Source organism: Ranitomeya imitator, chromosome 4 (genome assembly GCF_032444005.1).
Source record: "Ranitomeya imitator isolate aRanImi1 chromosome 4, aRanImi1.pri, whole genome shotgun sequence".
NCBI lineage: Eukaryota > Metazoa > Chordata > Amphibia > Anura > Dendrobatidae > Ranitomeya > Ranitomeya imitator.
In genome coordinates, this window is record NC_091285.1 from 288,067,487 (window position 1) to 288,080,153 (window position 12,667).

Consider the following 12,667-nt stretch of genomic DNA (forward strand, 5'->3'; position numbering starts at 1 on the left):
TTTTAAAATGGAGAAATAAATATACAAATTTTAATTTACATTCCTGCTGGATTCATCGTATTTTTCTGTTTACTGATTGCTCAACCTTTCCGCGCAGGAACAGATGAGGAATAGCCGATATTCAGGTGAGCTGACTATTCGTGTGTGTATGTGGGAACATACCCTTATAAACTTAGAAGGGTTTTTTTTCTAATTTATTTCTATCAGCTTAGATTTGGCGTGGAAATGTGTCAATAGCACTATCCTTATACATAATATTTCCTGATTTCCTGAATGTTTTAAGGAATTTTTTTCCCTTTGCTGCACTTGCGCTTTCATTGAAATAGGCCTAACTGTGTACACTGGATGTGTATTTTACTAGTTTTCCTCCTACCAATAACTGTTTATGTAATTGTACTCCCACAGCAATGAGCTTTTTATAACATATCCTGTATTATGTTTTCCTCCTTTATTTTTTATGTCTTTTATTTGAACATTTCAGAGTAATCATGACTTAATAACGATTTCCGTATTATTGACAGTGGGGGGGGGGGGGGGTCTCTTTGCTATGTAGGATTGGATTGCAATTTTTGGATAGACTCGGTATAAAATATTGGCCCCATTGTTTGGCCTTTAACCACTTACCCCCCAGGGGTGGTTTGCACGTTAATGACCAGGCCAATTTTTACAATTCTGATCACTGTCCCTTTATGAGGTTATAACTCTGGAATGCTTCAATGGATCCTGATAATTCTGGCACTGCTTTCTCGTGACATATTGTACTTCATGATAGTGGTAAAATTTATTTGATATTACCTGCATTTATTTGTGAAAAAAAAACAGAAATTTAACAAAAATTTGGAAAATTTCGCAATTTTCCAACTTTGAATTTTTGTGCCCTTAAATCACAGAGATACAGTATATCACACAAAATACTTAATAAGTAACAATTTCCATATGTCTACTTTACATCAGCACAATTTTAGAACCACATTTTTTTTTGTTAGGGAGTTATAAGGGTTAAAAGTTGACCAGCAATTTCTCATTTTTACAACACCATTATTTTAGGGACCACATCACACTTGAAGTCACTTTGAGAAGTCTATATGATAGAAAATACACAAGTGTGACACCATTCTAAAAACATGATAACATGATACTGTATGGTGATCTGTTAGTGATTTATTAGTGATCGTTCTGTCCCATCATTATTCCTCAGCTGGTGGAAAGAGGCCGGGAAACAAGCGTTGAACAACTTCAGTATTGTCGATCAAACTCATTTAGCGGCCTGATCTCAGCGCTTGTAAATACAACCGAAATGCTTTTGTGTGATGTGCAATATGTTAGCATTTGGGGCGCCATTTTAAACTTTGCCTAGGGCCCCACTTTACCTAAAACCAGCCCAGCCTACAAGTGTACAAAGATATACAGTCACCATGTGACAAGAGGGCCTGTGTAACTTCAAAAGCCAGGGCTGAATTTTAGTCCCAGTCCGGCCCTGCTTGCCAGTGCTTGCTCTCAGCAGGTGCTTGCAAGCCACCTCCCTGCAGGACCCGGAAGGAGCCCCGTGGCCATCTTGGATCCAGGGCCTGCAGGGAGGAGACGCTCGTAACAACGCAATCACATCGTGTTGTTCCGAGGGTCTCAGGGAAGCACGCAGGGAGCCCCCTCCCTGCGCAATGCTTCCCTATGCTGCCGGAATGCTGTAATAATCAGCTGACACTTAGCGGCGATTGGCCGCGCTCCCCCCCTGTGAGCGTGGCTGTTCCCTCATGACGTACTATCCCGTCCCTGGGAATTAAGTCCTAGGTCACCTCAACGGGATAGTACGTCATATGTCAGAAAGGGGTTAAAACACAAGTTGTATCTGTGATAAAAATGAATACCTGAAATGCAGAACTCTACTCTATACAAGGAAGAAGAGTATTTAAAGAGGTTGTCCGTTACTTTAACACTGATGGGCCAACCTTAGGATAGGTCATCAATGTCTGCTCGGTGGGGCTGCTGTTCCCACTGTCAGCAGAGGCCAGAATTGCTCAGTGCAGCTCTGTTGACTAAGTAGTGGCCGCGGCCAGGTACTGCACATCCAACCCCTATTTATTTGAAAAGGGGGCAGATGTACAATACCTGGTTGTAGCCTCTATAACGAGTGTGCCCAGGGTTGCACCCCCACTGATCAGACATGAATGACCTATTCTAAGGGTAGGCCATCAATGTTAAAGCACTGGACAACCTCTTTAACAGAAACCAGATAATGTACTTTGTGAAGCTGGAACTTCTTTTTGTTAAATATGCTTATAGGACACAATTTCCCGAAGAAAAATAACCCAAAATATTATAGTATTAATGCAAGAAATAAAATCATCAAATCGATAGTTATTAGCCATATTAATAAGGCTAAATTTAGACAGAACCCATGAGGTTCAAATTCTAATTTCCACTTGAAATTAATGCTATGCGCACACATGGATTTCTGCCTCTTGAAAGCATGAGAAAGAAATTCATTAAAATGCATCTAGCTTAATAGAAGAGAGAATCTTCAGCACTAATTAATATGCATCTCCAGATTTCCATGGATCCAAAGTTACAGTGTGTATTGTGCGTTATACATCTGTATTATTATGAACATTGCATCGGAGAACATTTTTGAATCAGCGGTTGGTTTTCATTTCTTTTAACATTAATCCTTGTACAGCACCTGACTTTAAAGGATAGTGCTGCATTTAGTTGTATTGCCATTGTAATTGATTTTATTTCTCCTAGAGGCCTATTCAGTCACCAGAAAGAATATCATTTGTACTTCAGATGGAAGCACCACATAGTGTTACTTAGCCTTTTATTTATGTGGTTTTACAGAGCAGAGGAGAGATTCTGGGACATGAAATAAATGCATTTTCACAAATCCTCTCTCTCTTTCCTGCATGAATAGGCAGAGCAGAACCTATGGAGCCTTTCTTCGTCATATTTGTAGTGCTAAAGGAATGGCCCGACTGTGGCCATGAACATGAATGGCCCGATGAACAGAAATGTTCATCTCTCTTTCTAAACCCCACAAAATCATATTTAAAAAGTATGATTCCATCTTTTACGGAACTGAAAATTGTTTGATATGCATAGAAAATGATCCTTAACATAAAGATGTTATTGTGTTATGATGTTTCATGCCTTATACTTTATCTCACAAAGACCTTTGAAGCACTGGGAATGTGAGTACTGACCTTCGCATGACTCTCCTCCCAGAGAGAACATCCCATTGTCATGGTAGCCGTCTCTGCATTCACAGTGGTACCAGCCTGGTAGGTTAATGCAGTTAGCACGGCTGTCACACTGAACAAATCCTTCGGCACATTCATCAATGTCTAATGAGTGAACACAAAAAAAGTAAATCAGCTTAGTCCATGAGCAGAACCATACACAAAGTTACATTATCTTTGATTACATTGCATCCCAGGTCAATGACTACAGGTGTGAACAAATACTGGCTCATCTATTGCATCTATGAACAAGAAAATCCCTTTATCTCTCATGGTTTTAAGCGATGTGGAACAAAAATGTAATACTTGTGTCATTTTGTATTCATTCAATAAAACAAAATAGCAAAACTCTCCTTAGGGCAGGGATACATCAATCATTTTTTCTCTAAGGGGTTGTCCACTACTATCATATTGGATAGGTCATCAAGATTAGACCGGTTGGAGTCTGACATCCGGCATCTTCAATGAATAACTGTTGTTGGCGGCTGGAAAAAAACGGTGTACAGAGGAGAACCTCACAGCTCTTCACTCTGTTTAGTGACTGCTTGGTGACCGGGAACTGCGTCAGCTAGTCTATCATTTGAATAGGAGATGATCTGGAGTACCCGAGAGCAGCCACTAAGCTGTGTTCAGAGCTCTGATGTACTGTACAACACAGTATTCTGTTTTTTTATCTGGCCACTGCCTGCAGTTGGAACAGCTGATCAGTCAAGGTGCTGGATGTTGGCTCAACATTGATTAATTTTACTCACTTTCATGTCACCATTAATTTCACAGCACTTTAGAGTCATCATAATCACTGTCCCAATTAGGGCTCACAATCAAAATTCCCAATCAGAATGTCTTTAACTCATTGCAGATGTTATTCTTGGTGGGATTTGGATGCTGATCCCCAGCGATCAAAAGCAGCAGGGGTAACCACTGAGCCACCAAAGGAAAGGTCATCAATATCATAGTAGCAGTAGATTACCCCTTTTCAGATGGCTATACACCAGTGTTTCCCACACTCCAGTCCTCACGGTCCCCAACAGATCAGGTTTTCAGGATTTTCTCAGTATTGCTCAGGTGAGAGAAACTGTGGACGACGCTTCTGATAATAATTTCACCACCTGAGCAAAACTTGAAAACATGATCTGTTGGGGCCGTGAGGATTGGAGTTTGGGAAACACAATTACATACCAACTATATTTTCACAAACCAAATTTAATTTTTTTCCATAACACATAATACAAATATCATTAATCACTATGGTCATCAACTGATAGTACAGTATATTAAACTGAATGGCAGAATATTAGATGATTCAACCAGAAAGTCTATCTAAAGCAATATGGGTTATATGGCCACCAAAAAGCTAATCTATGGCTACCATGATTAGAAAAACACCCATGGCTTCAGTTTTTTTTCCTATATACTGTAGATAAAATGTTACTTATTTAACATTGTTTCAAGAAAAAAAAGTTTCAGACTGAATGTTCACCCTCAGAATATGCACATCCACTTTTACTGCATAGTAATCTTTATCGTTATCATTACCCTCAGAACTAGTACTTAGTAGTGGGCGAATCCGAATGGTAAAGTTTGGGGACCGTACCTAACAACTTGTGTCTGTGCACGGACCGCAAACGCTGACTTCTCCAGGAAGTCCATGTTACTGTTCTGGTTCGGCAGCCCAACCATCGGGTGTTTCCTACACTGTCATCTATGTGACAACGCAAGAAACTCCGGCTCTAATCAGCAGTACGTTCATGTGAGCGTGTGAGCCAGGTGTTCTGACTGGCAGTAAAAAGGTTACCACTGCTCACAGGCGTTAACACTACTCTCATCATCGTACGCCTGCTCTCACTAATAGCAGTGAGAGCTGGTGTACGAAGATGAGAGTATTAACCATCCAGCGCCTGTGCGACAAGTAAATACAAAAAAATGCGGTCCCCTCTATTTTTGACAACCAGCGCAGGCCAAACTAATAGCTGTGGGCTGCAGCCCTCACTGTTAGCATTATCTTGGCTGGTTATCAAATAGAGGCATCCTCATACTGTTTTTCTTAAAAAAAAATTAAAATAAATAATTTAAAAAACAGCCTATGGTCCCCTCATTTTTGACAACCAGCCAAGCTAAACAGGCAGCTGGGGGCTGGCATTCTCAGACTGGGAAGGGGCCATGGATATTGGCCCCCTTCAGCCAAAAAATAGCAGCCCGCAGCCACCCTAGAAAAGCTTTTCCTGACTCTTCCCATTTTGGCTAGTGTGGTGGAAAGAGGGGTAATAGTTGATGGGGTTGATGTCAGCTTTGTAATGTCAGCTGACATCAAACCCACAGGTTAGTTATGGAGAGGCATCTATAAGACACCCCCATTACTAACCACATAGTCAGATTGCAAAAAATACACAGCCAAAATAAAGTCCCTCTTCTTCCCATTTTTTTCTGTAAAATAAAAATCATAAACTACTTTATTGCTCACTTGTCCGAAGAGAAAATAATCCATATCTGTTCAAAAAGAAATCCAGCTCTGTTACATATGGGTGGTTTGTTGAGCTCTGGCATGATGCGATCACTCAACAAGCCAGCCAGAATACACTGAAAAAAGAGTGTGATTACACTCCTGCTTTGTGTAACACTGACTTGAGAAAGGTCACCGGAGTTCATAGCTGAAGAACCCCAGTCACTTCACTGACGTGACTGCTACCATCGTGAGAAAGTTCTCACTTAAAATAACAAATAAAGAAATTATTAAACAAAAATTAACAAAAATAAAATATAAAACCATGATGCAGTGGTTCAAGTGGAGGTGAATGTGGTGCTGTACATGGAAGATGGGGCCAACACTATTTTTTTGGGTTTTGTTTATATTTTGGCATGCAACGAAATGAAACAAATGCAAACTACAGTGTAACCATGGCTGGATGTGGCTGGTATAATTGTCTAGTTAGCCAAAGGTAAGGTCATGTCCTTTGTGATGCACCTTTTGTTTAATTTTTAGGAATGTTATCTTGCACACATTGTCTGTGGACAGGCAGATGCGCCTGTCTGTGATGACACCACCTGCGGTGTTAAAGACACGCTCCAACATCATAACTGCTGCAAGGCTGGCCAGCATTCTCCAAGGCATACAGGGTAAGATCTCCAATTTTGACACCCAACAGTTAAATGGGGCAGACCCATCAGTTTGTACATGGATATACAGCTCTGGCAAAAATTAAGAGACCACCACATCAAAACTCTGTCATGGGCAGACCAATCTCCAGACTGAATAACTGCATTGAAAACCTCTGAGAGGATGATGGATGGTCACAAGCCATCAAACAAAGAAGAACTGCTTCAATTTTTTGCGCCAGGAGCAGTGTGAAAGACTCGTGGAAAGCATGCCAAGACGCATGAAAGCTGTGATTAAAAATTCCACAAAATATTGATTTCTGAACTCTATCTGAGTTAAATCATTATTGTTGTTTCTAAATGATTATGAACTTGTTTTCTTTGCATTATTTGAGGTCTGAAAGGCCTGTTTTTTTATTTTGACCATTGCTCCTTTTTGGAAAAAAATACAAAATTTATTGCTTGGAAATTATTAGACACATTGTCAGAAGTTTATTGAATAAATGAACAATTTACATTTTACTCAAAAATATACATATAATAAGAAAAATCAGACAAACTGAACATTTTGCAGTGGTCTCTTAATTTTTGCCAGAGCTGTATGTGTGGACAAGTACTCTTCCATAATGTTCTGTAAATGCTGTGTCCTGCTAATGCAGGCAGTATCACTTGATCGTGCTGTATGTTGTAGAGTGCTCATGAAATGTTGTCACATTGCAACTATGTTAACCCTGCATTTTTTGGTGGAGGAGGTGTCAAAGCTGCGTTGGCGACTTTTTCCTCCCCATCTGCCTTGTTCTTCCACTGAGCATCCGCTGTCAGGTGGGAAAGCCATCAGTAGTTTCTGTATAAGCATCTTGTATTGCCGCATTTTTAGATCCCGCTCCACTGACGGGCATCCAGCAGGGTGGTCAGCAATAATTTGCACTACTGAAAATATGAGCAACTGGACTGTAATTGAACTGGCACTGCAGCTTTTCTTGGCTCATGTGTTTTATGTTGCCGAGAATCAACAAAAGGCTGTCCTCGGTGGGAGGTGTATAGCCTGTATCCTCACTATCCCCTCATCCATGCTCCAGTGGTGCACATGAGCTGCTCTGCAAGCCACACTGCTGGGAACACAGCTGTTTTCCACCTCCTCGTCTTCCTCCTTCTCCATTACTGTCCCCTGGTTCTACACTTGTGATGATGACTCACCTGACAACACTTGTTCTCTGTTCCTCCTGCTCCTCTTCCTGCTCTCCCTCTTCCTTGTGCATCATTGCCTGTAGTGTTTTTTATAGCAGACAAACAATTGGTATCATAACACTGATGATGGTATCATGAGCGCTGGCCATTGTAGCATGGCTAACGGGTGTGTGGTCGACGGGAGGTATGTGTCACATAGGTACCTTGTCGCTGTAATGTAGCCCGGAATATTTCTTTGTTTTACATAACCATATATTTGTGTTTCAGGACCTGTGGTGATGTCAGACCACATGGCTAATCATGTGATAGATTACTGGGTGTGGTTAGTCCTATATAAGACAGGCTAATGCTTAACACAGTAGATATGTGTGGAGGTGAAACCCTCCTGAGTGTGTCAAGGCTTCAGGACTGAGCCGGATGAACTGGACACTTGTTTTTCTTTGCCTGAACCAAAGGCTATTTGTTTTCTGTTGTTTTGCCATATGGTTTATGAAGCAATAAACCCAGTGAACTTTAAAGGAACACGCCTCCTGAGTCTCAGCCATCGCACCTGAGTGAGTGGAATCCCTACAATTGGTGGAGAATGCGGGCAGCGTTCCCAGCAGAGACGTAAGTCTATTGTTTAATGTCCTGGGTCAAGTCTGTTGCAAGCCAGCAAGCATCGCCGGGGAAAATGGAGGACCTGCTGAAACACTTGGGTCAGTTACAGTCACAGCAGGAGCAACGGCAGAGCCAGCAGGAGCAAAGGCAGCAAGAGACCAACAGGCTGTTGATGCAGCAGATACAACAGAGCCAGCAGGAGCAACGGCAGCAGATGCAACAAAGCCAGCAGGAGCAACGGCAGCAGATGCAGCTTCTGGCAACCGCCATCCAGGGCAAGATGAGCTCCCCAACCCTAGGTCTGGCTGATGACACCCACGTCCGGAAGATGGTAAGACGCGCATTGCAGAAAATGACCCCCGGGGATGATGTTGAGGCATTCCTGACGGTGTTTGAGAGGGTCGCTGAGAGGGAAAAACTTCCGCCAGAGCAGTGGGCAGAGGTATTGGCGCCATACCTGACGGGTGATCCCCAGAATGCCGACGAGCTGATCAAACTGGTTGAGAGATACCAAGGGTTGGAAGGCTCCTTCGGGAGGCAGCCCATGCCGTACTGGGGGTCCCAGAAGGGAGCTGAGCCCCAAAAAGGGGTGGTGCGTCCAAGGTCACAAAGGGCGGGGGAGGTGGTGCCCAAGGTCCCTACGGGTGATATTATTTGTTGGAGGTGCCACGGGCCAGGACATATAGCTGCCCGTTGTTCCCAGACCACTGAGCAGATGGACTGCAGCATGGGACGCCGTTGTTCATACTATGCGTATCCAGCCAGTAGTGTGAACTCTCCATCCAACGAGGGACCTCAAGCGTGTCCCGTAAAGGTGAACGGTCGAGCAGTAACGGCACTGTTAGACTCGGGGAGCCTAGTGACCCTGGTGAGAGCCACTTTTCCTCTCCAGCTGCTCCCAGGAAAGAAGGTCGGAGTGCGGTGCATACATGGTGATGCAAAGGACTACCCTATGGCCAGGGTGGACATTGAAACGGCATGTGGCACTGAGTCCCAAATAGTCGGCGTCGTTCAGGACTTGTTGCACCCTATAATTATTGGCCGGGATTTCTGTTTGTTTTGGGATTTGTGGGGGAAAGGTTCTGAGCTCCCTAGCAAGAGTAGGGAACCAATGAACCCTGGAAGGGTGTCGCCACACCCAGAGTCAGACAGGTTTCCTTTTTGTGTCCTGGTTGGAGATGAGGAGGAAGTGTCCCCTGCATCTGACATTCTGGAGTTAGAGGTATCCGGTGAAAATTTTGGGACTGCCCAACATAGGGACCCCACTCTAAGGGAAGCCTTTAATAATGTCACAGTTATTGACGGGGTGGTACAGGAGACGGGGGCAGACACAAGATTTCCCCATTTTCTGATGAGTGGGGAGTTGTTGTACCGGGTCACGAAAATAAGGGAGGAGTTGGTAGAGCAGTTGGTAGTGCCGGGTCCGTATAGACGGAAGGCATTGGACATTGCCCATTCACACATCTTGGGTGGACACCCAGGGGTGGATAAAACGCAGGAACGGGTTGTGCAGAGGTTCTATTGGCCTGGGTGTCACCGGGAAATAGTGAACTATTGCAGGTCCTGCCCTACATGTCAGCTAACTGCTCCCACTCCTCATTTCCGGAACCCCCTTGTGCCACTGCCCATTATTGAGGTACCATTCGAGAGAATTGCCATGGACTTGGTCGGTCCCTTAGTTAAATCAGCCCGGGGCCATCAGTATATATTAGTCATCCTGGACTATGCCACACGCTATCCTGAGGCAATTCCCTTGAGAAATTCTTCCTCAAAGAGCATAGCCCGCGAGTTGGTCCATGTCTTTTCCCGGACAGGTCTGCCGAAGGAGATCCTGACTGACCAGGGTACACCTTTCATGAGCAAGGTGATGAGGGAGTTATGCAAAGTCCTGAAAATCTCCCAGTTGAGGACCTCGGTGTACCATCCCCAGTCAGATGGCCTTGTTGAGAGATTTAACAAGACACTGAAGAGCATGCTGAGAAAAGCTATAGAGAAAGACGGTAGAGACTGAGATTGTCTCTTACCCTATCTGATGTTTTCCATTCGTGAAGTTCCACAGGCCTCCACAGGGTTCTCACCGTTTGAGCTTCTATATGGCCGACATCCACGAGGACTCCTGGATATAGCCAAGGAAACCTGGGAAGCCGAAGTCACGCCCCACAGTAGCGTCATTGAGCATGTGGCCCTGATGCAGCAGAGGATTGCAAAGGTGATGCCTATCGTGAAAGATCACCTTCTCCAAGCACAAGAAGCTCAGGCCAGGGTCTACAACCGGTCTGCAAGAGTGAGGCAGTTCAATCCGGGAGACCGAGTTCTTGTGTTAGTTCCGACGGTGGAAAGCAAGTTCTTGGCCAAATGGCAAGGGCCATATGAGGTTGTCGAGAATCTTGGTGAGGTAAATTATAAAATTCACCAACCAGGAAGACGGAAACCATTCCAAGTTTACCATGTCAACCTCATCAAGCCGTGGCAAGATAGAGAGCCGACAGTAACTCCATCGTTGTTAAGCAACCCAGAAGGTGAGGTTGGAGCAGTTACTATAGCAGAGACGCTATCGAAGACCCAGAAACAGCAGTGCCGGGAGTTACTCCAGAAAAACAGGGACCTGTTTTCAGAGTTGCCAGGACACACGAAGGTCATAGAGCACGAGGTTCTAACAGAGCCACATGTGCGGGTGAACGTGAAGCCCTATCGTATTCCTGAGGCTCGTCGAGAAGTTATCTCCAAGGAAGTGGAGCGTATGTTGAAGCTTGGAGTCATTGAGGAATCCAAGAGCGGTTGGTCAAGCCAAATTGTCCTGGTCCCAAAACCTGATGGAGAGTGGCGGTTTTGCAACGACTATCGGAAGTTGAATGAGGTCTCCAAGTTTGACGCTTATCCCATGCCCCGCGTTGATGAGCTCATTGAAAGGCTTGGGCACGCCAGATATATATCCACCTTGGATTTGACAAAGGGGTATTGGCAGATCCCCATGGCACAGGAAGCCAAGGAGAAGACGGCCTTTTCGACACCTGATGGATGCTTCCAGTATGTCCGGATGCCGTTTGGCCTACAGGGAGCTCCGGCGACCTTCCAGAGGGCTATGGATAGAGTCCTTGCACCCCATAAGGCCTACGCTGCTGCATACCTAGATGATATCGTCATCTTTAGCCCGGACTGGGAAAGTCATCTGGAGAAAGTCCAAGCGGTGTTTGATGCTCTAAGAGAGGCGGGGTTTACAATAAACCCGAAGAAGTGTGCCTTGGGTAAGGAAGAAGCTAAATACCTAGGCTATATAGTGGGTCGTGGAGAAATAAAGCCCCAAATCAGGAAAGTGGAGGCAATCCAAACGTGGCCGAAACCACTTTCAAAAAAGCAAGTTAAAGCCTTTCTGGGAATCGTGGGATATTACAGGAGGTTCATCCCGAACTTCGCCACAGTGGCTGCGCCTCTAACTGATCTGCTGAAGGGGACAAAGGCAGTGATGGTTAAATGGTCCGAAGAGACAGAGTCAGCCTTCCAAGAGTTGAAAGGGGCTCTATGTAAGCAGCCCGTTCTGATGGCCCCAGACTTCAAGAAAGAATTTATTCTTCAGACAGATGCCTCAGATGTTGGGGTAGGAGCAGTCCTTTCCCAAAAGCTACATGGGGAGGAGCATCCCGTTCTCTATCTGAGTAGAAAGCTGTCCTCATCTGAGAAGAACTACTCAGTCATGGAAAAAGAGTGTTTGGCCATAAAGTGGGCGGTGGACACGTTACGGTACTATCTGCTGGGTCGTAAATTCAGACTAATATCTGACCATGCCCCACTTAGATGGATGAGGGAAACAAAGGGTAAGAATGCTAGGGTCACCCGTTGGTTCTTAGCCCTGCAGGACTTTAGTTTCCATGTGGAACATAGGGCCGGAAAGCTGCACGGTAATGCGGATGCCCTATCAAGAATCCCTTGTTTAGTTGGGGAAAGTGCCAAGCCCCATGGCTTTAGGCAGAGGGGGGAGGTATGTAGCATGGCTAACGGGTGTGTGGTCGACGGGAGGTATGTGTCACATAGGTACCTTGTCGCTGTAATGTAGCCCGGAATATTTCTTTGTTTTGCATAACCATATATTTGTGTTTCAGGACCTGTGGTGATGTCAGACCACATGGCTAATCATGTGATAGATTACTGGGTGTGGTTAGTCCTATATAAGACAGGCTAATGCTTAACACAGTAGATATGTGTGGAGGTGAAACCCTCCTGAGTGTCAAGGCTTCAGGACTGAGCCGGATGAACTGGACACTTGTTTTTCTTTGCCTGAACCAAAGGCTATTTGTTTTCTGTTGTTTTGCCATATGGTTTATGAAGCAATAAACCCAGTGAACTTTAAAGGAACACGCCTCCTGAGTCTCAGCCATCGCACCTGAGTGAGTGGAATCCCTACACCATGTTGCTGGAATATTCAAAGAAGAGCAACATGGCACACACGTCGCACATGGAGGCCCAGTCATTGGTTATGAAGTATGGTTGTTCTTGCAGAGCAACTCACCTGTGGGTGCTGCAGCTGAAAGTGTATAATTGCCTGCTGCTGCTCACAC

The 12,667-nt window shown here is 44.6% G+C and overlaps 1 protein-coding gene across 1 annotated transcript in view; it reads right to left on the reverse strand.

Annotated features, from left to right (window-relative positions):
• The window catches only part of NELL2 (neural EGFL like 2), a 587,110-nt gene that overhangs the window by 44,971 nt on the left and 529,472 nt on the right, over positions 1–12,667 (reverse strand). The window contains exon 16 of the mRNA XM_069764734.1: positions 3,198–3,338. Coding sequence (XP_069620835.1) covers positions 3,198–3,338 — 141 coding nt within the window. The remainder of the gene's footprint in view (positions 1–3,197; positions 3,339–12,667) is intronic.